Genomic DNA, 24,419 nt, shown 5'->3' on the forward strand with positions numbered 1-24,419 from the left:
TGTGTTTCTAAAAGGGTTGTGAGAATGAAATGAGGAAATGTACATGAAATCACATTTTAAATTGTTACATGTTAATTACTCATTTAAAGTTCATTGGTTATCAGTATTGCTTGGATATCTCAGCCATTTTCTTGCTGTGTGATCTGGGCAAATCACTTAACCTCTCTGAGCTTGTTTCCTCTTCTGTAAAATGAGGATAATGAGATCGACCCGTTGGAACCATTGCAAGGATTAAATAAAATATGTCAAGTGCCCAAATCTTGTAGATTTTCAAGACATTATTAGTTGCTTTAGAGGAATCCAGGCAATTTGGGCATTCAAAAACACCCAACACACGGATCTTAGTGAAACATTTCAAATCTCGAGTACCTGTTATTGAAACTAGTGTCTAGGTTCTTGGTTTCCTCGCAAGAAAGAATTCAAGGATGAGCCACAAATTAATCAGGCCAGTAAAGAATTTATTGAGAAGTAAAGCAAGAAAACAGAAATACGCCACTCTAAAGGTGGGCATTTTTAAGGGAGAAAGTGAGAAGTTCTGTCCTGGGGTCCCCTGTTTTATGGGGGCAGTACAGGACTCCAGGGTCTACACCGATTGGCATATTTGAAATAAAACAGGGAAGCTCTGTTGGGTGATTTGTTCTCTTAGGGGGTTAGGGGTTGCTGTCCAGTGGTGAATGGTTTCTGGCTATTGCTCCCATGAGGGGCTTATGAAAATGGGTGGGGGTGTGGGAACAGAGGGGATTTGAGGCAAGATAGGATAGGGACCTAAGGAGGAAAGGCAGAAAACTTAATAAATTTCCAAACAAACACCACCTAGTAGCAAAAAACGAATGCACCATCCTGCTAGACTCACGTAGGCAGGTTATCAACCTGCTGACATGATGGGAAAGCAATTTATACCATTCACCCACCACCTGTGGAAACACCATCAGAAGTGTGTGCCTGCCGACTGCATAAAGTCATAGGAATGCTGCTTGCAATGCCCATCCAGCAGAAAGTAGGAGAAAAACAGGATATTCCCACCCTACCCACCTAATTTCATAAGCCCCTCATGGAAGCAATAGCTAGGAGCCAGTCACCACTGGACAGCAACCCCTAACCCCCTAAGAGAGCAAATCACCCAACAGAGCTTCCTGTTTTATATCATATATGCCAATCAGTGTAGACCCTGGAGTCCTGTACTGCCCCCATAAAACAGGGGACCCCAGGACAGAACTTCTCACTTTCTCCCTTGAAAATGCTCACCTTTAGAGTGGTGTACTTCTGTTTTCTTGCTTTACTTCTCAATAAATTCTTTACTGGCCTGATTAATTTGTGGCTCATCCTTGAATTCTTTTTTGTGAGGTAGCCAAGAACCTAGACACTTGTTCACATAACATACTCATTTGTCATTCGAGACAGGGTCCCTACTGGTATTGTGGCCAGATTTCCTCTAGGTTGTTGGCTATGTTACATAAAGGAATTTAAGAACATGCCGGTTTAGTTAGGCCAGTAGTTTATTAAGGAAATGAGAGAATAGAAATGGGAGAAAATAACAGATTAGGTCCCCAGGTGTACTTGCTAGGTGGTCCAGAGTTTTAGCCTATGTGCTTGCTTCTTAAACTATTAATTATTCCTCCCCTTGCTAATGTTTGGGTGCGGGGTCCCAGATGTTTGCTGTTGTGACTGATTACCCCACCTGTCAATTGGGGGAGGGGGGAATGATAAGGCCCCTTGAGAATATCCAGGGCTCTTCCTTGATGCCAGACAAAATCCCATTCTAAATGGGGGATTTTCACGGGGTTCTTCCAGCAGCTTTCCAGTGGGGTTCTTTCCCAATGGGGTTCCATGGCCACGTGTTTCTCAGCCATGTTTTTAAGATTCATCTTTGCATTCCTTAAACTAGCCTGCCTTGGTATCTTCTGTTCAAAACTCGTCCTTCACAAGACAAGATTCTACCATGTCAATATAGCTACAGTCCAATTCAGCCTTCCAATCACCATTATCCACTCCGTCTTATAATTTTAAAAATATGAGCATAGTTCCCCCAGGAAGAAGAGTGGGTACTAAAGGCACTTTCCTGCCCCAGACCTGTGGCTCTTCAGGCAGTCCTTGGACAAATACTGCAAGGCCTATTTTTAGAAGAGGATGAGGAGTCACACCCTCCCCGCCACAGGAAACTCCTAGAGGCTGCGTCAGCCTTGTCACATCTTCTGGAAACTTCCACCATCCCTACTTGTTCCTGTCACCCCATTCTTTGCCCCTGAAGCTCCCCTAGGCATTACTATAGGGCCTAGTATTTTTCCCTCCCAGCCCAAACTGGCAGCATCCTGTTTCTTGTTCAGTTCTTCATCACCCTCTCAACCTCAGTAGACATTAGCAGGAGGCAAAAGCCACCCATCCCTCTCTTCCCCTCTAGTCACTCAGCTCCCTTGGGCTATATATAGCGTAGCTGTGCCTCAGATTGTGCTGAGTGCCTTGGGTCCTAATCCAGCCTCTCCCTCCCCCCACCCCTCCCCCAACACAGATGGGGTGGGGAAGCCCAGCAAAGCCAGGGTGGGAATGGAGAGGGATGGGTGTGCTGAAAAGGGGACCACCCAGAACATAATATCAACTTCCCTTCTGCTACGGGGGCTTTCCACTTCTCCCCCAGCTTACTACCATCCCCTGCCACTTGCTCATTCTGGAGGAAGAGGTGCAGGCAGAGTAGAGGGGGAATTCTAACCATCATCTTATTTAACCCTTACAACAATCCTGAGAGTGGATACAACCTCCATTTTACAGACGAGATAGCTTAAAAGAGCTTGAGTGGTGTCAGATCAAATAGAGCATTGTGGGAGCTAAGTGATCCCTTGTCTGACTCTGGCCTATGTGCTCTAATTTACTGTGTCTGCACCATTCATTGCTCTAAAATAGAATTTCTATTACTGCGACCTGATCCAGAAGAAAAAGGTTTCCTAAGCAAATTCCTAAAGCAGAAATGCTAATTAAGAAAGGAACATATTAACGGAAAATATCATGATTGTATCTGTTAAACAAGACTCTACAGAAACTTGTTCCTGGAAGTTACAATTAACTACATGTTCTCAGACATTTTTGAAATAAAAAGCAAGTTTCTTTCTTTTATTTCAAGACTTTCCCTCCACTTGATGTGTATTCTTCCATTAGTCTGTAGCAGTGGGATTTGATTTTAGGACTGGTTAGAAGCCTGGTCCAGTTTCTCACTGTAATCTACTGTACTGTAGCCAAGATATTTAATCTGAGCCTGTTTTTCATCAGTAAAATGGGATTAATAATAATAGTAATACCTACCTCATAGTCATTGTGAAGATTAAAGAAAATATGCATAAAGCACTTAGCACACATTTCGGCCCATAGAGGGTGCTCAGTAAATGTTAATTAACTATTATGATTTTCTCAGCTCTGGGCTCTGAGATCACCAACATAATTACCACAGGTCGTTGAACTTTGCCCTCTATAACTGGGCCCCTCTTCCCCAAAGAACCTGGAGTTGATCTTGATTCCTATACTGTCTCACCCAGACATTCCCATTCCCCCATCTGTAGAGAATTCAGACCATTGTTGGGAGCAGGAAAGGCAGCATGGGAGGGTGTGTGAAGGACTGGGAGGAGAGTTCCCATGGACGCTGGGGACACGTGAAGGCTCTGGGGAGTAACTGTGACCCTGGGTCTCTTCCCAGAGCAGTGAATTTTGGGGAGAGAAAAAAAGACATCAGCTGCTGGACAAACTTTCAATGCAAAAAAGCTCCTTTAGGACAGACACATTGAGGCAACAGGGCAGGAGCAAATGCCTGGGATGGAGCGGGGCTCTCATTTCCCTCTGCTTGCATAGCCAGCAATTGATCAGCATCCCTAAACAGTATCAATCCAGAGAGGGATTGTTTGGCCAGCTCCCCCAGGAAGCAGGTTACTATTGCAGCTGAGTGCAATAGCCAGAGTAGGGTTCAGATGAGGACATTGCTGTATCCTTGGCTAAGTTCCCTTAACTATGAATAAACTGCTAACTTACCTTAACGGAATAGTTTAGAGGTCTGAACTACATAACAACCTAGGAAAAGAGTAGGTGCTAGTGCTGATCATTCTCATCCTTGTAACCTGAGTAATCTGAGTGAGCATCACTTCCACAAGCAGTATAAAGTGCTCTGGAGAAACGAGGGGAGGTGCAGTTGTTTCACTCACTGGACAAAATGCCTTAGTCCAAAAAGCATCCCTGAAGGGATCATGACCAAGACCAGAGAGAGGGCCTGCCTCCTAATCCTGGGGTCTTTTATTTACATGCCACATTTTCGTAAGCGTATCTGAGGCAGTATAACTTGAGGGAGAACCCAGGATCACTACCCATCTTGCCTGTGTATCCCATCACAGCAAACCCCACTCAGCTCCAGCCATTTGCGTCCACGGGACCTGGAAGACTGATGGATCCAGTTCGGGGCTCCCTTCCATCTCATCTCCTGTAACTTCCCAGGGCCCAGAGCTACAGCCTGGAACCCAGCAGATGGTGGGTTAAGACCAATGCCCTGTCCTCTCTCCTCCCCTCCCCATGCCTGACTCCAACATCTCCATAAAGCCCAAGTCACTGCTCCCCTGACCCCGTAGTGGCAGCTCCATCCTCAGCTCTCGGCCAGTTCAGAACAGCAGATGCTGAATTCCAGCTGTCCACACTCTACTTTCCAGCCATTTCCTAAGGTAAGTACCAACAAGCTGAGGACCCATGGGGTCAGCAGTTCTGCCTCATCCAGGACAAAGGCAGACAATCAGGATTAGAAATTGACTCAAGCAGGGAGTGTTTGCCTCATGGTTAGACTTGCAGAACCACTGGTCTCAGGGTTAGGACTCTAAGGCTCTTTCTTGTATGTGATCGGAGAAGACAGTTACAGGGACAGCAAGGAGAGGAACAGGGGTCAACTGCCCAGGGGTAGGGGTGGGGCCAGATAATTGTGATGGACTTGGAAACAGGAGCAGCTCAGGGACCAGAGGTAAATTTGTGCCATTAGCATTAACATGCACACAAACCAATGCCCAGTCATTTAAATCTCTGGCTCGCTTGATTTGGTTAGTAGGGATAGAGCACAGTCTTGGGATGGCTCTGGCTCCCTGGGGCCACAGGGATCAACTTCAAGAGCAAGTGTCACAGACCAGTCCCAAGGCCAGTGGGACCCTAAGGATCAAGGCCTGTTCCTCCTATCCTAATCTGAGAATTTTTCCAGCCAGCTTTTTTTGGCCCTGGGATCAACCCCATAGGGATGCAGATGGGGAAGGGGGAAGCAGAGAAAACAGTGAAGAGAAATCAGGACGAGCTGGGTAAGAGGCAGATGTTACAAGTAAGATGGAGAAATGGTGCTAGGGAATAGCTTCCTCAGACAGGACAAGTGGGACACTCATGCTAGCAGATGCTATGCTGGGCTTGGTAAGAGGGTCTTAGCAGGACATCCCTCCCTCCATCCCAGACTGGGAAGAACCAGGTTCTCACGAGCGTCCCTCCTTCCAGGACTGGGCTGAAGCCTAGAAGCCCTAACTGCTCACACCTGGGGCCAGGACCATGTCTACTAATAAAGACAGCTGGGTACCACCTGAGGGTGAGGACAGTGTGTCTGAGAAGCTCCTGAAGAAGACCAGGGAGTCTCCTCTGGTGCCTATAGGTGAGTGGGGAAAGGAGGGAGTGGGGGGTAAAAAGGGGCTTTCTCTGAGAGAAAAGTCCTTTCAAAGGAGTATGAAGCAAAGGTCACAGAATCCAAGTGTCCTACCCCTTGAACAATCAACAGCTAAAGAGGAGTGAATGGAGGGCAATGGTGACAAGGGACACACCCTGACAATGAAATGAGTCTGGATGGGACCAAGTGGTGGCCGACAGAGTGGGCTGGTGCATGGGAAACGGGGAAGCTTGGTGCTCCAACACCAGTGCTGGGATGGGAAGGTCAGAGGAACAGCAGTTTGAGGGCCTCCAGGGCTTCCTTCTTCAAGGCGCTGCGAGAGAAGGAAAACATCTGTACCAGGAAGGACGTGGGAGCCAGCAGTGATTGGAAAAGGGCCCAGAGCAGAGATAATGGTGGTGTGGAGTCATGAGGATGGGTTACTTGTATACTGCAGGGGCGGCGGCACATCAATGGAGAGAGTCAGCCTCAGTAAAGCAACTGTTCCTCCAGGGCCCAGCCTGCCAAAGAGAGTGCTCTCTGCGAGCACTGCTTGCTTGTGTTTGGTTTGTTTGCTTGGCAGCTATGCTCTCTGCCTGCAGGCTTAGGAGGCTGCCTGGTGGTGGCAGCATACAGGATTTACCGGCTGAAGGCACGTGGTTCCACCAAGATGTCCATTCATCTGATTCACACTCGAGTGGCTGCTCAGGCCTGTGCTGTGGGTGCAATCATGCTAGGTGAGTAGCTTAGTAGGGTCACAGGAGGTTGAGGACAGGTAAGATCTGGTTGAGGGAGCATAATTTAAGTCCCTGTTCCCTATTCTAGACTCCATCAAGTCCTTGACAATATCCCCATACCAAACCACTGCCAGAGTTCCCTGTCTGGTTTCCTGCCCCAGGCCGATGGGCATGGTGCACAGTCTAGCTGCACAACAGTCTGCCAGAGAGATGAGAAAATGTGTGCAGCAGAACGTATGCTGAATTTCTTTTTCTCTCTGGACCAAAAGGCAGACAGGTATCTGCTGGCCATGAGACTCTGGGCACCTTCTTCTCCCTGAGGTGCAGTTGCCCATGCATAACACACTATCAACCATACCTGGCTTGCCTACCCAACAGGTTGCTGTGAGTTTTCTCAGATGGATAATACGTGAGGTGATTTTTATAAGCTGTCAGGTGGTGTCTGTATGTACAGAGGTCCTGGGATATCTCTCTAGGCTATGTGGCCAGATGCTTGGAGCAGCTGTTGGGACCCAGGCAGAAGGATGGAGGCGAGTTGGACTCTCAAGGAACAGTTAGAGTTGAACCCCTGGGACCCTGCTGCTGTCATCCCCCTGACACCCAGGACAGAAAGGGTTTGATGCCAAGAAGCACTTTTCCTTCTCCTTCACACAGGTGCCATGTACACAATGTACAGAGACTACATCAAGAGAACAGCACAGGATGTGGGGGAGAAGTAGGATTCCTCTAGAGGATGGAGCCATCAGATGCCTTAAATCAGTTCCTGGTATGCTAATAAAGTAGTTTTGAGGAAAATCATCAGTCTCTTTTTTACGTTGGGGGAGAGCACAGTAAGGGATTGGTGGTGGCTTGTGGGAGAACTTGGAGCAGAGGTCTGGAAATCAAAGCATTCTGGCACCCAACTTTAGGGCAAGGGAGATTCTTCAGGGGCATGGTACTATGAGGAGCTGTTAACTCTAGCAGACCTCTCACTCCAGAAACCCAACAACTCCCAAGCCACCCCAAGTCTAATTCAGAGAGTGTGGCACAGAGAGGACAAGATGCCAGGAGTGGGAATGGGAGGGTGGGTGCAGTAAAGAGGCCTTGATGCTCATGGGAACATTGAATTAAGAGAGAGGCATTCCTCCCACCACGGGCTGCTTCTCTGGGGACCCAGGCAGGAAGAAGACTCTGCAGCTGGGAGCAGAGACAGTGAAGCCTCATGGGAGACCACATAGGGCTAGACTGTGCTGGAGGAAGGGGGTGAGGGAGGGGGAGTGGAGATGAAAAGAGCAGAGCCAGGCAGAGGTCAGAATGTTCTATTCACTTAAAAACCATGTCTAAGGTCAAACTTGTAAAAAATAAAATTTCACATAAATCCTGAAGACAGGGCCCTTTGGGGCGAAACACTTTCATTCCCTTCTCTTTCCCTGAGCCCAAACTCTTCTTTCTTCCTTGGAAATGAAGTCAGGCAGAGGCCACAGAAGAAACCAGGAGGGCAAATGCTCCTCCCTCACTGGGACTGTAGGCTAGAGGTTTGGGCTTGTTAAAGAAGGCAAATGCACCTTCTTAATACTCCCTGACAACATGAAGTCCAAGCCACACTGGGTACCAGCTTCAAGCACAGGAGTTGGGGTCCATGTAGGGGGCTGGAGCTGCCAGGAGTCCGGCACTCACATGGGGTAATTGAGCACAACATCTTGTTTGGCGAGCTCCAGCAACATAGGGTCATCGAAGAACTTGCTGATGCTCACATCTTCACTCAGGCCCTGCAAACAATGGAGACAAGTGCAAGAATAAGCCCTAAGTGGCGGATGCTGAACTGTGGGCCAGTCCAAGAACTGTACTTGAATGGGAGGCTGGTGCGGGGTAGAACTGACTTCTAGAAGCTGTGCCTTTTTGGCATCATCACAGAAGAAGGCCCTCCTTTCCCAGATTGGGCCCCAGGTTTGGTTGCCAGAGGATGTACAGGTCAGATTCTCTATACTGTGGTGTAACTCTTCTGTCTACTGGCCCTCGGGGGAAGGGTTCAAAAGGTAGAAATGAAGAAAGATCCAACACCTGCCGAGACCCCTGGGGTAAAGGGATGGTGGTGGACCCAAGGGACACATACCTTCCTACGACGGGTTTTGATCATGAATTCCCGGGCCAGGTGAGGAGCTGGCTGTGGCTCCAGGGGGCGGATGACAATGCTCTTGTCCAGAGGATCACCAGGTACAATCTGAAAGGCAAGAGGGTATCAGGCAACCAAGGCACACTTTTCCTGGAGGAATCAGGATAGAAGCAGAAATCTTCTCCAGGATGTTGGAAATCTTATTTGGAGTTGCTGACTATACAGCTTGGAAAGTGAACAGGTCAGGTGACTAGCCCTGTCAAGCTGGGAGGCCAGGCTTGCCAACTTGCACCATTTTCTCACCTGCCAATGGTGGAAGACAGACAGGGAAAAGGCCTGTCCCTGGGTGTGAGTCCGCAGGTCAGTCTCAAAGCCAAAAGAGTCGATGGCCGGGATGAAAGCTTTAATAGTGTAGAGAGGGGAGCCTGGGATGGGTGCATCCTGAGTCACATGCCCCCTGAGAAAGAAAAAGGAAGACTGAGTACCTAGTCCTGCAGAAGGCAAAAGCAGTGGAGAAATCTGCCCCCAAATGCATCCCAACCCAGAGTTACCATCAAAGAAAGAATAGCCACAAATGCTCTACAGAGGGCAGAAAAGGCTTGGGGCTCTCCAGGTAATCCCTACACAAGCCAGGTAATCCCTATACAAGTCAAAGGTGCAGTAATTCCTGGGCAAATGACAGGAGTTGGAACATGGATGGGACAGGGTCCTACAGACATTCCCATTGATGACATGCTCAGCACTTTCCCCAAGAACTCTATGATGAAGGGGGTCCCCAAGAAAGGAACTTCAAATTTTAATCTGCAGCTGGGGATTGCCTCATTCCTGTCCCACGTCCTCCTGAGAAATAAGCTCATTAAGGTTTAGGAGTGAAGAGGGTGGAGGCCAATCTCTTCTTCACCACAATAGTTGAGTTGCCCCTTTCCCCACTCCTGCTCTCAGTCTCCCCTTAATATGACTGGGGCTGCTCACCTGCGCCTGGCCAGGACAGTATAAACAGCGGAGACGCAATCTGCAGGGGCCTGTACCTCTACAAAGTAGTAAGGCTCCATCAGACGTGGGGTAGCCTGTAGCAGAACAACAAGTCGGGGTCCCTCAGCGTGGGGAAGGCTGAGGGTTGCACCTGAAAGCCCGAATGGCTTGGTCTTTCACTCAATCTCTGGAGCAAGACTGTTCACTATGTTTCACACTCTTACCATGAGGAATGCGGAATAGACGACTCTCCTGGCTGTGGGGATGATTTGGCCCCCACCCCGGTGCAGAGGCTCCTGGGCAACCACTGCATCCAGGATCTTAAACTTGACATTTCGGATCACTGAAAAGGAGATGGGGGCAGCTAAGGAGCAATTCTGGTGGTGGCCAAGGGATCCCAAGCAAACCAGTAAGGAGTCTCTTGCTGCACTTCAGTGGTCTTGAACCACAAAGAACACAGTACAAAAATTACACTTGAAGTGGGAGTTTTAGCAGATAATATGCAAGGCCTGTAGCAAGGAATTCAGAAGTTAGGCATACACAGTCAATAGTCTTTGGTTCAGACAATAGTGTCTGATATTATAAAGCTTTCCTAGCAGTTTATGTGCTTTTTCTACAGATACTTAGTGATTTTTAGATACAGAATAAGTTCTAAGAATTGCACATTTTGTCCCACAAAGTCCAACCCTCAACCCTGGTCTATAAGCCATTCCAATCTCATCTTCCATTTGATACTCTTCCTCAAACATCCAGAGCCAAACCCTTCTCAGGAATAAAGAGCAAATGTTGGTTTAGAAACAGCTTCATTGATAGGATGCACTAAGTGGTGGCACCCGGATAGGTAGATGGGAGGAAGTTGGCCCCGGCTGTGGGATGGCCCTGTGTACCCCACTTCTTCTGCCAGGTCCCAAAGATGGTAGGCCCACCCTACCTCCTATGTCAGGGTGACAGGAGTCTAAGAGGATGGGACAGGAGGCACTGGGGGACTCACGCTCATCACAGAGGGGGCCTTCTCTGGTTCCCCACTGAAAGCCTTGAACAATGCTGTCCTTCACTGAGCCGAGAAGAGCCTTGTCCACCTGCACAGAAACATGAGGGTTCCTTAGCAGTGATCCTGGTGATAACCCAAGAGTTTAGAGGGAGGAAAAGGTAGATAAGCCTGGAAGAGAGATACTGTCCTTCATCAGAGTACACAAAATACTTTTGAGAAAAGGAGAACACTTTGTAGTTTATTCCACACAAAAGCGAAGTGACTGCCACATGGTTCCGTTGTACCTCAGAGGGCAGCGTATCATCCACCAGGATATTGGGGCCAGTGGCGTCAGGGCCAAAAGCCCAGATGGAACGGGCAGCTAGCAGATCCCAATCGTACTTGGTTTGGAAAAACTCTCCCAGCTTCTTTCTGGGGAAGGAAGGAGGACATGGAGGTATAAGATGCAGCTCTGTAACTGCTGGCTCCTAGGGCCTAAGACAGTCACCTCATCCTACCCATCCCAAGCCCAGAACAATAGTAAGGAGGAAAACAAAAATCTCTTCCCAGGAGGACATGTGGTATTGAGGCCTGGCAGGCAGGCAGGCTATGGCATCCCTGTCTCCCTTCAGTCTGGAGGTAGAGCCATGCTGTCACCTGTTCCATGTGATCTGGACCACCTCATTCTCTATATCCTCAGCGAGGCCCTTCTCAAGAGGCTCAGCAATCATGGTGATCTTGTTCCTGTTCAGAAATGAAATGGGTAATAAGGGTTATTGGGACAAGCAGAAGGGGCATTCTTGAGAAAAGGGGACAAAGGGAACAGCTAAGGCAGTGACATCAGCCCTGGGCAGGGATGAGCAAAGAGGCCTTATCTACCTTCTTTCATTTGACTCTACCTATCTTTTATAAAGTAAGGGCTGGGGCAAATGGTCGTTATTATAGAGAAATGTCAATTATGAAACTGCTCTTGGGAGTATTTAAGGCAAAAAATCCACAGCACCTTGCCTAAAGGCACAAGAGATGAAAGGGTGGGGGTGAAACTCAAGTAGCCTAAGTGCCCCCATCCCAAGACTCAGTGGTCCAAGCTTTGCCTCTGTCCCCACAGTGCTTGCAGTTGGGGTAGTACTGGGGAAATGGCGGGTAGGAGCATCCTTGGGGCATTCAGTCCCAGGGACACTCTGACTCCTCAGCTTACTTCTTATTGGGTGTTTCAGCAAAGCATTTAAGGGAGGATGTTTCTACCACCGTCTCACAAAATGTGACCACTGGATCAGCCACCTGGGAAACGAAAAATAAATTGTTGAGGCAAGGTCTAATTTAGTTGGAAGGGCAACCTTCTACAAAGGAATTCCAAAGTGCCCTTGACACTGGTTTCTCAAGAAACCCCTCTGCCTTAATTGGCAATAAATACTAAGTACAATAGCAGGTAAAAGCAAGCTGCCCAAGAGTAAGTAAGGGGACCAAATTAGGATCTTAATTATAGCTCTTCAAGGTATCTTTCAAGATGCATCCAGCCATCCCACCACCATTCCCTGAACAACGCCCATGGGTCTGATGAAGCTGGCGCTAGAGACCCACTAGTGAGCCACATTCCATTCTCAACCCATAACAAGGAGTAATACAGCTCTTCCCTGAAGCTCCCACATGGACACTTGCTGGGAAACCCAGTGTCTTCCATAGCATCATTCCTAGGTACATTAACAGAAGAGTCGAAGAGGGGAACTTGAAGGCACTCATCACCACTACCACAGGGATCTGGAGAAAAGGTGGGTCTCGATGAGGGGGTTGAGGCCAGCCAAGCAATTGGCCATATAATCAAGGGTTGACTCGATAACAGATCCAAGAAAGCAAATTCCACTCTGCTTGAAACCATTCACTATAAGCCTTTATCACCACAGATATGTTAAATGTGCCAACTTTAAATGTATGACACAGAATTAACAGCAGAAAGAGGCAAATCAGGTATCTTCTCATACACCAGCTACAGAGAATGCTTTCCCCAAACAGGTCTCCTCCCTTAGGGCACCCCCTGTTTCCTTGGAGCTTCCAAGAATGAAAGTTTTGATTACTTGGCAGGGGCTTAAGAAAGGGGCCACTTCTTTACCTTGATGTCTATCTCCGAGTACATCTTCCGCAAATCGTGCATCACACAGTCCAGGTAGAGCTCCCCAGTGCCCAGAATCACATGCTCACCGGATTCTTCCACCTAAAACACAACAGCCCTGGTAGTCCCAGCCTGAGCTCTCTTACGCCAGCAACAGAAGATACAAACAAAATCAAGGCCAGAACCTGGAAGGCGGTATCTGAACTGCTATCAGAAAGGGTCTTTTCTAGCCTCTGCAAGAAGGTTCAGTGGAGCTCAGTGACCTATGAGTCAGTCTACAGGCCATGTGGGTACATCAGCACAGTACTGTTGGGTCTAAGGTCACTGACTGAAATCCCATCTTAGTCATTTAGGGAAAACCTTGCCCTATGTTCATGGATACAAGCTGACCATTTAGTCCTGGCCAGCTACTAAAAAAGGCATGCTGACAGGCTCAAGAGTATGAAGGATCAGAGTAACTCACTTTTCCTTCTATCTTTTCTGGAAAATCAATTCAAAATGTGGAAAGCAGATATGGCTCCAATGATAGAGCATCTGCCTACCACATGGAAGGTCCAGGGTTCAAACCCAGGGCCTCCTGGCTCATGTGGTGAGCTGGCCCATGCACAGTGCTGCTGCACGCAAGGAGTGCTGTGTCACGCAGAGGTGTCCCCTGCATAGGGGAGCCCCACGTGCAAGGACTGCACCCTGCAAAGAGAGCCACCCCACGCGATAAAAGCGCAGCCTGCCCAGGAGTGGCACTGCACACATGGAGAGCTGACGCAGCAAGATCACACAACAAAGAGAGACACAGATTCCTGGTGCCACTGAGAATGTTAAGTGGACACAGAAGAACACACAGTGAGTAGGTACAAGAGAGCAGACAATGGGGCGGGGTGGGGGGAGGAGAGAAAGGGGAGAGAAATAAATCTTAAAAACAAAACAAAAAACAAACACAAAATGTGCACTCTAAGGAACTTCTTTACCCTATTTAAAGACACTTGGGAGGAAGTGGATATAGCTTAACTGATGGGGCCTCCAATTACCATATGGGAGGACGCGGGTTCAATCCCTGGGGCCTCCTGGTGAAAAAGAAGAGAAAGTGTGCCTGTACGGCGAGCCAGTGCCCACCTGGTGAGCTGAGTGCCTGCGAGTCGAGTGCCTGCATGGTGAGCCAAGTGCCCGTGTGGCGAGCTGAGTGTCCATATGAGTGCCTGTGTGGTGAGCTAGTGCCCGTGGAAGTGAGTCACGCAGCAAGATGATGATGCAACAAAAGAGAGACAAAGGCAAGAGTCAAGATGAAGCAGAGCAGAGACCAGGAACTAAGGTGGCGCAATTGAAAGGGAACCTATCTCTACCTCAGAGGTCCCCAGGATCAAATCCTGGTGAATCCTAGAGGAGAAAGACAAGACAAAAAAAGAAATAGATACAGAAGATCACACAGTGTATGGACACAGACAGCAAAAACAGCAGGGTGGAGGAGAGGGAGGAGAAGAAGAAAAAAAAAAGACACTTGGGGAAGAAACACACATACAAATCCCAAATAAACATGAAGGCAGGTCTTAACCTGCCTTCAAATGACAGCAATAGGTAGGAAACAGCTCCTGAGTTAAGATGGCAGAAGCAGCAGATGAGAGGTGCCTGGTGGACCTGAAGTAGAGAGCAGCACAGACAAGTCTGCTGGGGCAAGTAGGGATGGAAAGCTGCTGAGGGTCTCGACCATACCTTGGTGGTGAGGGATGGATAACTCTTGTTGACCTTGCGCAGGCCATCAAGCATCTTGGGCAGCTCTGAGGGGTTGACTGGCTCCACGGCAATCTTGATAACAGATGTGGTATTGAACTTCAAGGGCCGGAAAATCTGAGCCTGAGATCAAAATGCAGAAGGGTGAGGGCAGGTAACCTGAGCAGGCACAGAAGGTGCAGAGGTAAAAGATTCTGCTTAGGATCAGACTATTTCCCAACCAGGAGCCAAGGTGCCACTTAGGGGCAAGCCAAAGGGCCATTTATTCCCAAAGAGAGGAGAGGAAGAATAAAAGGAACCCCTCCTACTTCCTAGCCTTTGAGTCAAGCACAGGGAGACCCCAGCAGGATCCAATCTAGGAGGCTGAGCCCATGCTGGGGCCTGGATCTAGGAAGCAGCAGTGACGATGGGTCTGTTCTCTCTGCGTTCTTGTTCACTGTGCTGTGGTTCCCTGTGACCCACTAGCTTAAGCTAATCCAGTGGCTCTTCAGAAACTCTACCTCCTCATTGCCTCGGGGTTCAGTTATGGTCGCTGTCTTCACAATTGGTTGGTCAACACCTTCAATCAGAACCCAGTTGCCAGCAGGAACACGGTTCACCTCAATGTGATACCTGGAGCAACATCCAATGGCAGCAGTGGAACTTGGGCAGAGAATTCATTCCATGAAAATTTACTGAGCACCTGCTATATGCCACGCACTGAGCTTGGAGCAGGTGAGCAAAACAGATATGCTTTAGCAGGGGAGAGATAAAATAATCATATAAACACACATATACGTGATTACAAACTGTGACAAGTGGAAAGAGAAGTGCAATCTTTATTACAAGAGGACAGAACAGAAAAATTTAATTCCAATTAGAGGTTCATGGTAAGCAAATTGTTGCCCAAGGAAGAGAAATTAAGGGGATATCAAAAGCACCACAAAAGTAGCAGCTACTTCAACTCTTCTAGTTCTTCAATTTTCTTCTTCCTTCTAGGGAATGGGGATAGATTTTGGAGGAGGGAAAAGGGGTCACTGGCCAGACACAGTAAATGTTCTGCCTTCGTTCTGCTTGCCAATGGAGATGCCAAGACTATGAACTGACAAACAGCCCAGAAGCTCTAGCTAAGTTTTGGCTCTGTAGATTGGGATGCTACAAAACATCCAGATAAACCTCCTATCTTGGTCAAAGGATACATGGTGTAGGTTGGGAAGCAATTTTTTTTTTTTTTTGAAAGCAACATGAAGGTTATGCCTTAAGGAATACAAAAAAGGAAATGAGAAGAGGATTGAAATGAGTAAAATTGGAAATCCTGCTGCAAAAATTCATACAAGACACTCAAAACATAAAGGAAAGGCACTCGGTATTATCCTGACAATAGCTAACTTCTTGGCCCTAGCAATCTTTTTGAAGGCAATAGATCTGCTCAGGGAGGGTCATCTTGCCTCCTATTATAGTGAGCTAGACAGCTTATTTCTAAAGGGAACCTCTGCTTCCAGTGATTCAGGGTAGTCCTAGTGTGGCGGTCAAGGCATGTACCTGTAGGATGTGGTTGGCGTACCTGGCCACAGAGATCCAAAGGCGGCCCACAGTGCATATCTGGGAGTCCTCCTCATCCTCCAGGGTGTAGTTTTCTCCTAGAACCTTTACTGGCTGTCCAGCATGGATGGTGCCACTTAGCACCCGGCCAAAGGCATGAAATTGAACTCCATCATCTGTGCTGTACATCTTGGTAGTGTGGCACATCAGAGGACCCTGGAAGAGGGGACAGAGCGAAGCGTCAAACACACACACCCTCTGGGTAGTACCACTGTCTCTCTCGACTTGCCTCAAGAGCAATGACATGAGCTCTATGAAGAGGCAGTGAGACCTAGAGGAATATGTGGAATTTGCTGAATCTTTCTATCTGCCAGGCACGATGCAAAAAAACCCTGTAAAATAGCCTTAATCTTATTTCTCATAACAACCACTTAGATGTTACTTCATAGACCAAGACCCTGAGACTCAGAAAGAATAACTAATGTCCCCAAGGTCAAGCTGCTAACAGTGGGCACATCAGGCTCTGCATTCAGGTTTGTCTGCCTAGGCTCACGGCAGGGGCATGAAAGGGAAGTTGAAGGCCTTAGTCCTACGGCCAGAAAACAGTTTTCTCAAGCAGAAGGGGAAAACCAGAGAACTGGGGGGCCACATTCTCTTACATCAGGGTCGCAGTCACTCATGGCCTCGCCAAGGTCAGAGTCCACACCGCCAGTGTAGGTGTGTTCAATCTTGGGCTTGGCGCCCACCTTTGGAGAGGGGATGTGCTGGACACACATATCCACAAAGCCTGGAGAAGGAGAAGAGAAAGCAGTTACTATACTCTCTCATGGGGGAAATCAGCCACCAGTGATTATAATCAACAGAAAGCTAAAAGTGAGGGGGATGAGTTTCTTAAAAAATCATGATTCTAGGATTCAAGGGAGGAGGGAAAACCCGGTTCCTGGTAATATGCTGCTAAAAGATTTGGAGTTACACTGATGGCAGGGAAAAGCAAGATGCTGGTATCAGTGGTATATGATTTCTTGGAACTTCAGCTGTCAAAAACGTTTAAGTATCTCTTACAATCTATGACTTTTTACTGAATATAAGCATTTACTGAGTACTTGAGTTAAATAAGCACCCCATCTCTTTTTCTATTTGTACTTAGAACAATCTCAGAATTGAGTCTCTCTCTTTGAGAAACACTGTGTGTCTCTGTTCAGTAAGTTACCCTGTTTGCCTAACAGACAATAAGCCATACAAGAGAAAACCCTCTTTAGCACATTGGGGGAGGCAGAACTGCTTTTAATTGGTGTCAGATTGATTGTCAGGCCAGAATGGCTACTAAAACTATGCACACTTCGAGGTTCAGACATCTAATTGCCAAAAGACTTAAACTCACAGATTGCTGAAGCGCCCTTAGCAATCTCCTTTTCCAATGCCCTTGTTTTATAGACACAAAGTCAGAGTGACAAAGGAATTAGGTGGCTGGCCTAGAGTCATCCCACGGAAAGGCCAGGGCCAGGCTAGGATCAAGCCTCAGATCTTTCTTCAACCAGTCCAGTGTTCTTTCTACTGCTTCTCTTGCTTTCTCTTTTACTAAATAGGAGAGAAGGAACTCAGGGAGAGAGACCCACGGGCCAAGCCTCCCGAGTCCTAGCCTTGTGTTTTGCTATCTTATCCTACTTGGTCACCACCTTCCTGACTAGCCCCTGGCAAATATACCAAAACTCAGAGTGTGTCTCCCCATGTCTTCAAGTGTACTCTTCTCCTGACAGGCAAATTTAATTGCTTTGGGTTCCCAAGATAGAATTCTTGGTACATCCACTAAGAAAAGCAGTTAAGAAAAAAACCCAGGTGTTCTGTATCCAACCTGTAGTTTATTTAAGAAGTTCAGATCCCTGAACACTACAAAAGGGCAGGGAAATGTTCCCCATGGCAGGACATGATAGTGGTGATGGTACGAGAGATTCATAAGTTCTTTTTTGTATTACCTGTGAACTCGCCAAAGAACTTTTTGCAGACTAGCCTGAGTAGAGGGCGGATGTTCAGCTTTAGCTCCTCTTTGGTCAGGTGAATGCCAAGCTCATCCAGGGTCCTTGGGAGGCTGGTGTCCACATCACCCACCACCTGTGAAGGTATGTAGTAAGTGATAAGGGACAGGAGCCCCATGTGTGTAGTGCTATAGAGCAGGAAAAGGGAAAGCCAAAGGATAATTTGAAGAGCTGCTCTCTTCCACAAGCAGAGCTCCCAGGAAGGACAACTGTTTTGATTCAGGGGACTCTTCTCCTACCTTTCAAACCAACCCTGGGCCAAGAAGTCTTGGTTAAATCCCACACCAGCCACTGAAACAGGCACACTCAGACTGATTCCTGTCAGTGCTGCCCTCTGGTGTCTGAAAAGCAGCATCTCATCCCACTCAGGAAATCCCTCACCCCTCCCTATTTAGAGACTTCTAAGATTGAGAAGAGCGGATTGAGAAAAGCATTGCACTAAAGCAACCAAAAAAGGTCACCTAGCAGTCCATCCCCTGCCAGACAGGGCCAAGCTCCCCAGGATGTGCACCAGACTCGAGGTTTCTACTGAGGCAGACTCGATAAATTTCTTTCATTAATCTATTCCAGTCTAACATGAGATAAACAAGTAATTTTTATGTTGTCTTGTTGCTATGCTTTACTATTTTGTCAGCTGAAATGGCCACATACTTTTATTTTTTGGCATTCATTATACATAGAGCTTATTTTTTTAATAGTATTAGTTTTCTTTTTTTTTTAATGCTTATTTATTTTTTCTTCCCCTATCCCTCTCCGGCCCTGCTGTTTTTGCTATCTGTGTCCATTCACTGTGTGATCTTCTGTATCTATTTCTCTTTTTGTCTTCTCTTCTAAGATTCACCAGGATTCAATCCTGGGGACCTCTGATGTGGAGAGAGGTTCCCTGCCAATTATGTGACCTCAGTTTCTGGTCTCTGCTGTGCTTCACCATGACTCTCCCTTCGTCTCTTTTGTTGAGTCATCATCTTGCTGCGAGACTTACTTGCAAGGGTACTGGCTCACCAAGTGGGCACTTGTGCAGGCAGGCGGCTCGCTACGTGGGCACTCAGCTCACCACGCAGGCACTCAGCTCACCACATGGGCACTTGGCTGACCACGTGTGCACTGGCTCACCATGTAGGCACACTTTCTCTTCTTTTTCACCCGGAAGGCCCAGGGATCGAATCCGGGTCCTCCCATATGGTAGTTGGAGACCTTATTACTTTAGCCACATCCGCTTCCCCACTGAGCTTATTAAATACTTGTATCTTGGAAGAAAGGCCCTTATGAAACATTACCAAATAACACTATTATCCTCTTTTAATACGGCTTTTTATTTAGGTAGTACACATTCATTGAAACAAAACTCATACAGCCTATCTTTTTTTTTTTAATTTCTCTCCCCTTCCCCTGCCCCACCCATGTTGTCTGTTCTCTGTGTCCATTTGCTGAGTGTTCTTCTTTGCCCACTTCTGTTGTTGTCAGTGGCATGGGAATCTGTGTTTCTTTTTGTTGCATCATCTTGTTGTGCCAGCTCTCCGTGTGGGCGGCGCCATTCCTGGGCAGGCTGCACTTTCTTTCGCGCTGGGTGGCTCTCCTTACGGGGTGCACTCCTTGCATGTGGGGCTCCCCTATGCGGGACACCCGTGTGGCACAGCACTCCTTGCGCACATCAGCACTGCATGTGGGCCAGCTGCACATGGCTCAAGGAGGCCCGGGGTTTGAACAGCAGATCTCCCATGTGGTAGACAAGACGCCCTATCCACTGGGCCAAGTCCGCTTCCCCAGCCTGTCTTTTAATGACTGCAAAATACCCAACTTTTATGGGTTGTAGCATAAGTCAGATTATCAATGAGAAACATTTAAAGTTATTTTCAGTTTGTTTTTCCTTTTCTGCTATTATAAACAATGTCATATTTACATAAAACCTAGAGATTTTCACATTTATATCTGTAGGCTAAATCCTTATAACTCAGAATGAAATTATTAGTTCTAAAATGTCACAATTTTTTAAACAAGATATTTCCACAACTTTCTTTAGATTGTACCTTTTCTTTCTCTTATACCTCTTTCCTGATTTCAAAAGCATTTAGAACATTAACAATTAGTGTCCAGCCAGCCTCATACATATGGACTGAGCAGTTTCGAGGCAAAGAGAAATCTGAGTTCACCAGCTTTTCCACCTTGTGTTTAGAAAGGCAGATCAGAGACAGGTGGCTTGACACACTCACCTGAGCGAGGATCTTATAAAGGGGCTCCAAGATAAACTCCACAAAGCTTCTCTGGGAGCTGCTCGTTGGGGCCTTTTTTGTGAATTTTCGCCTGAAAAGAGGAAAGGGAGCATTAGGAGTGATCACAGAGGGAGAAGGCTGTGTTACTGACAGTAAGAGCATAGTTCCTGAGTTCTGAATCCAAGTAGGGGAAGGAATATGTGTGTCATGGTAAAGCTTCAAAGAGAGAGACTCCTGAGAGGACACAGGGCTGACTCTTCTGCATTGCTGAGCTGAGGTGAACTGTAAAGACCTCGAGAGAAATGGCCTCTCATCCTGGTTAGCATTCACACAGCCAACCCACCGAGGGGAAGAAAACTGGGAGTTCACGTCTAAGAAAAGGGCAGGAACACTTTCTTGATCTGTCCTAACAGGGTAAATGTATCATTCCCCCAGAGAGAGACACCCAGCACTACTTACGTCTTCGGGTTGAAGTAGATGTCACCCCAGAGTCTTTTAGCAAATTCCTGGTAATTAATGTCGCCTATAAGAAAAGTAACACAAGTATAACCTACCTAAGTGTTGCTCTAAATTCTGTTTCAGCTGCTACAAGCAGTCATGACTAAAGAATTCTAGCACCTTCCTCTCTAGGGTCCAGACATTTCCTTCTAACCAAGCAGGCAGACAAGGACAATGAGGCACAGAGAAGGACAGGACTGGCACAAAGTTGACAAGGCTGTGCTGGAGCCAAAATGAGAATCCAGGGATCTCCATCTTCAGCAAGCACCATGATTTGGTTACAGACAAAGCATGGTTTATATTCTTTTCTTTACTTTTCTTTTTTTTTTAGATATTTATTTTTTATTTCTTTCTCTCCCCTTCCCCCCGCTGTCTGCCGACATAGCAAGGTGACGCAACAAAAAAAAGGAGACAAGCGAGAACACAGAAGAGCGCTCAGCGAATGGACACAGAGAGGAGACAGCAAGCAAGTTGCAAGGGAGGAGGGGAAATAAAATAAATAAATACAGACACAGAAGAACACACAGCGAAGAGACAGAGGACAGCACTCAATAAGGCACAAGTGGGGGAAGGGGGACCAAACTTAAACAAATAAAGTTCAACTGCCTGTGTATTTCCTCTGTTGGTGCCTAAACCGCGTCCCTGCCACAGGAAGAGGTTGGTGGGTCCCTTGTTCTGCCTTCCCCACAGAGAAGCTCTACTCTCCTGCCAATGTGGGTAACCATACCGCTGCAGCCTTGCCAGAAGGCTCTTGACTAGTCCTAAGCGTTGAGGAGGCATCACCCTGCCCTCTGGAGAGAATACACCAAAGCCTAACTTTCCTCTCATTTTACCAAGGTAAAATTTTAAATCTGACTGCAATCCTAATCCTGGTCAGACTCAAGTAAGGAACTGTGGCTTTTTAAATTCACAATCTACTGAGTCAAGAGCACCTGTCACATCTGATTAGATCACAGATATCTCCAACTACTCCCTGGATATTTCTACCCAGATGTCAGACTGTTTCCTCTCACTTTAGATGTCACACTGGAAATTCATCACCTTTTTTCTACAGCCACATTACCCTGCAGACTTTTCTATCAGTGGGGCTACCATGTGCATTTCATACAAGCTCAAGATCTTCTTCTTTCCCACTCCACTGACTACCAAATCCCTCTTTCTTTCCCACATTAGTTGCTGAAATTTTTCCTCCTCTGTGAACCTCCATGCCTTTGACACACCACTATTATTATACTTGTCACACTATTATGCTCTAATCCAGGACAGAATCTTCTGGAGAGCAAGGACTGCACGTAGCATGGTTACACAGAAAACTCTGATCCAGCACTCACAATCTTGTATGTGAACACGGCAAACCTGTCTTAAACAAGTGATCCTTCCTGCTTTCTATTCTTCTCCTGTTCTGTCTTTCTTGAGCCCTGCACATATAACCCACCCCAATCTTGAATAGCTCCTAACTGCCTACAGGATCAAATCTAAATTCCTTAATCTGGCATTCCTAATCCTCCTCACTGTGGTTCCAACCCATTCCACCAACAGGTGTACCTGAACTGTTCTCCTCTGTGAAACAGTCCCATTACCTGGACAGGCCATGGCCATCATCACCTGCCATCAGGCCTCCTCTCCCAACCTTCCGAGTTTGGAATTCCTGGCTCCCTTGTCTAAGTCCCATTACCTTCACAAAGCCTTTCCTAACCCCAAGGTCATCTTTTGCTCTTGATCATCTCAGCTCCACCAGCTTGCAGCAGCTACTTTGCACTCAGCCCACATGACCTTAAATTACCATTCATCACTTGGTGGGATTCTGAATCTCTACCCACTGGATGAAGTTCCTAGAAATCAGAAATCATTCATCAAGCTTTGTGGTTTTCCTAATAAAAGGACGTGGTATTCAGTTTTGGCAATATGATCTAACGGAAAGAGAAGCAAAGGATTCTACTCTAGCTCCAGTTCTATGAGTAAGTTCTATGAACTTGGGCATAGTTTTCTCATATATAAAATGAAGGGGAATGACTCTATGATCTCAGTATTCTCTCCAGTGCTGACTTTCTCCTGGTTTCTTTTGATCATAATGTTGGAGCCCATGGCTGGGCTCCTTTGTATACTAACAATGGGGTCAAAGGATGAGTAACAATCTCTCCCGAGGCTCAGGGCCATTTTCCATCAGAAAATGAATCATCTCTACAATATAATTACAGAAAAGGCCCTGGGTTTTCCTTGACATGTTGATACAAAGGACATTCAGAAACACACTTCTACTATAACCTTCTTCACATCTCACTGTTCATCTACCCTTAATATTTTTAAAGAGGCATATAGAAAATGATTAGATTATAGTACATTATATAGTGGACTAATGGGTAGTTATATAAAATGATGAAAAACTTTTAATAAAATAGGCAAATTCCTGTAATCCAATGTTGAATGAAAAACACAAGATAAAATTGCAATACACCATATGTATATGCAATGATCTCAATTATGCCATAAATAGAGATGAAGGGAACTATATAGCAAAATGTTAATAAGGCAATGGTAACGAAATTATGGGTAATTTTGCTTCCTTGTCTAAATTTTACTGTATTTTCTGCTTTTCTACAATCGGCATGTATTATGCATGTACGTGGAAAAAAAAAAAGTTTTCATTGCCCCTTTCCCCCTTTCTTCCCCCCACAAAATCAAACATACTGAGAGTGAGGCTAGATAGTTGACTGGGAAGAAGAGAAACACTAGAGCTCCAGTGCCTATCAGCTGTGAGGTTTCCTACAGAGCCTGTCTCCCTGGCTCGAAAAATGGGGCTAATAATGACTCCCCTGCAAGGAAGTACAGAATGTGAGACTCAGAAGACTCTCAATACATATTTCCTAATGGAATTTGCAGTAACAGGGAAGGCACAGAGATGGAGAGTCAGGGAGCCGAAGATGGTCCCCAGGCTCTAGTGTCAAGTCTCCAGGAATCCATAAAATCAACCAACCAGACATGCCAGAGGAGGCTCATACATGCTGACTGCAAATCCAACATGATTTCTCAATAAGACCTATAAAATTTCTATGTGCCTTGTTATGTCTGGGAAGATAGCAAGAGGCCCTAATCGTGAGAAAGATTCCATCTTTATTTATTTTTTAAATATTTATTTTATTTCATTCCCCCCACCCCCGCCCCGGTTGTCTGTTCTCTGTGTCTATTTGATGAGTGTTCTTCTTTGTCTGCTTCTGTTGTTGTCAGTGGCACGGGAATCTGTGTTTCTTTTTGTTGCGTCATCTTGTTGCATCAGCTCTCCGTGTGTGGTGCCATTCTTGGGCAGGCTGAACTTCCTTTTGCGCTGGGCAGCTCTCCTTACAGGGCGCGCTCCTTGTGCATGGGGCTCCCCTACGTGATACCCCTGCATGGCACAGCACTCCCTGCGTGCATCAGCACCGTGCACGGGTCAGCTGCACACGGGTCAAGGAGGCCCAGGGTTTGAACCACGGACCTCCCATGTGGTAGGCGGACACCCTAACCACCGGGCCAAGTCCGCTTCCCAGATTCCATCTTTAAGAAAGGGTTCTGAGGGAAGCGGACTTGGCCCAGTGGATAGAGCATCTGCCTACCACATGGGAGGTCTGCAGTTCAAGCCCCGGGCCTCCTTGACGCGTGTGGAACTGGCCTCTGCGTGGTGCTGATGCAAGCAGGGTGTGCCGTGCCAAGCAGGGGTGTCCCCACACGCAAGGAGTGCACTCCATGGGGAGAGCCGCCCAGCGCAAAGGAAAGTGCAGACTGCCCAAGAATGGCACTGCACACACGGATAGCTGACACAACAAGATGACGCAACAAAAAGAAATACAGATTCCGCGTGCCGCTGATAGGGATAGAGGCGGTCACAGAGGAACATACAGCAAATGGAGACAGAGAGCAGACAACTGGGGGGGAAGGGGAGAGGAAAAACAAA

General features: G+C 47.0%; 2 protein-coding genes across 5 annotated transcripts in view; one reads left to right on the forward strand and one right to left on the reverse strand.

Annotated features, from left to right (window-relative positions):
• Positions 1-4,588: 4,588 nt before the first annotated feature.
• Positions 4,589-7,161, forward strand: HIGD1B (HIG1 hypoxia inducible domain family member 1B). 3 transcript variants are annotated; one of them, XM_004458705.5, is made up of 4 exons: positions 4,589-4,685; positions 5,488-5,638; positions 6,232-6,366; positions 7,021-7,161. In XM_004458705.5, the coding sequence occupies exons 2-4, from the start codon at positions 5,539-5,541 to the stop codon at positions 7,083-7,085; spliced, it is 300 nt and encodes a 99-aa protein (XP_004458762.1). In that variant the 5' UTR covers positions 4,589-4,685; positions 5,488-5,538; the 3' UTR covers positions 7,086-7,161. The 3 variants fall into 3 exon arrangements, with proteins under 3 accessions (XP_004458762.1, XP_071066809.1, XP_071066808.1); XM_071210708.1 differs by lacking the exon at positions 4,589-4,685 and adding an exon at positions 5,234-5,300; XM_071210707.1 differs by lacking the exon at positions 4,589-4,685 and adding an exon at positions 5,294-5,406.
• A 487-nt stretch (positions 7,162-7,648) lies between these two features.
• The window catches only part of EFTUD2 (elongation factor Tu GTP binding domain containing 2), a 47,010-nt gene continuing 30,239 nt past the window's right edge, over positions 7,649-24,419 (reverse strand). For both annotated transcript variants that reach the window (XM_004458707.5, XM_071210706.1), the window contains 17 exons: positions 20,453-20,516; positions 19,994-20,084; positions 17,724-17,859; positions 16,410-16,537; positions 15,773-15,966; positions 14,730-14,841; positions 14,212-14,352; positions 12,508-12,609; positions 11,599-11,681; positions 11,058-11,144; positions 10,706-10,832; positions 10,422-10,509; positions 9,655-9,773; positions 9,431-9,525; positions 8,762-8,915; positions 8,459-8,566; positions 7,649-8,114 (listed from right to left, as the gene is read on the reverse strand). In XM_004458707.5, the coding sequence (XP_004458764.2) occupies positions 8,019-8,114; positions 8,459-8,566; positions 8,762-8,915; positions 9,431-9,525; positions 9,655-9,773; positions 10,422-10,509; positions 10,706-10,832; positions 11,058-11,144; positions 11,599-11,681; positions 12,508-12,609; positions 14,212-14,352; positions 14,730-14,841; positions 15,773-15,966; positions 16,410-16,537; positions 17,724-17,859; positions 19,994-20,084; positions 20,453-20,516 (1,925 nt within the window). In that variant the 3' untranslated portion in view covers positions 7,649-8,018. The remainder of the gene's footprint in view (positions 8,115-8,458; positions 8,567-8,761; positions 8,916-9,430; positions 9,526-9,654; positions 9,774-10,421; positions 10,510-10,705; positions 10,833-11,057; positions 11,145-11,598; positions 11,682-12,507; positions 12,610-14,211; positions 14,353-14,729; positions 14,842-15,772; positions 15,967-16,409; positions 16,538-17,723; positions 17,860-19,993; positions 20,085-20,452; positions 20,517-24,419) is intronic.

Source organism: Dasypus novemcinctus, chromosome 21 (genome assembly GCF_030445035.2).
Source record: "Dasypus novemcinctus isolate mDasNov1 chromosome 21, mDasNov1.1.hap2, whole genome shotgun sequence".
Lineage (NCBI taxonomy): Eukaryota > Metazoa > Chordata > Mammalia > Cingulata > Dasypodidae > Dasypus > Dasypus novemcinctus.

Bases quoted from the DNA above. Each gene is read 5' to 3' on its own strand.
- HIGD1B (XM_004458705.5), top strand. From the start codon at position 5,539: ATGTCTACTAATAAAGACAGCTGGGTACCACCTGAGGGTGAGGACAGT. The intron at 5,639-6,231 runs GTGAGTGGGGAA...CTCTGCCTGCAG, and splicing joins GTCTCCTCTGGTGCCTATAG to GCTTAGGAGGCTGCCTGGTG. The intron at 6,367-7,020 runs GTGAGTAGCTTA...TCCTTCACACAG, and splicing joins TGTGGGTGCAATCATGCTAG to GTGCCATGTACACAATGTAC.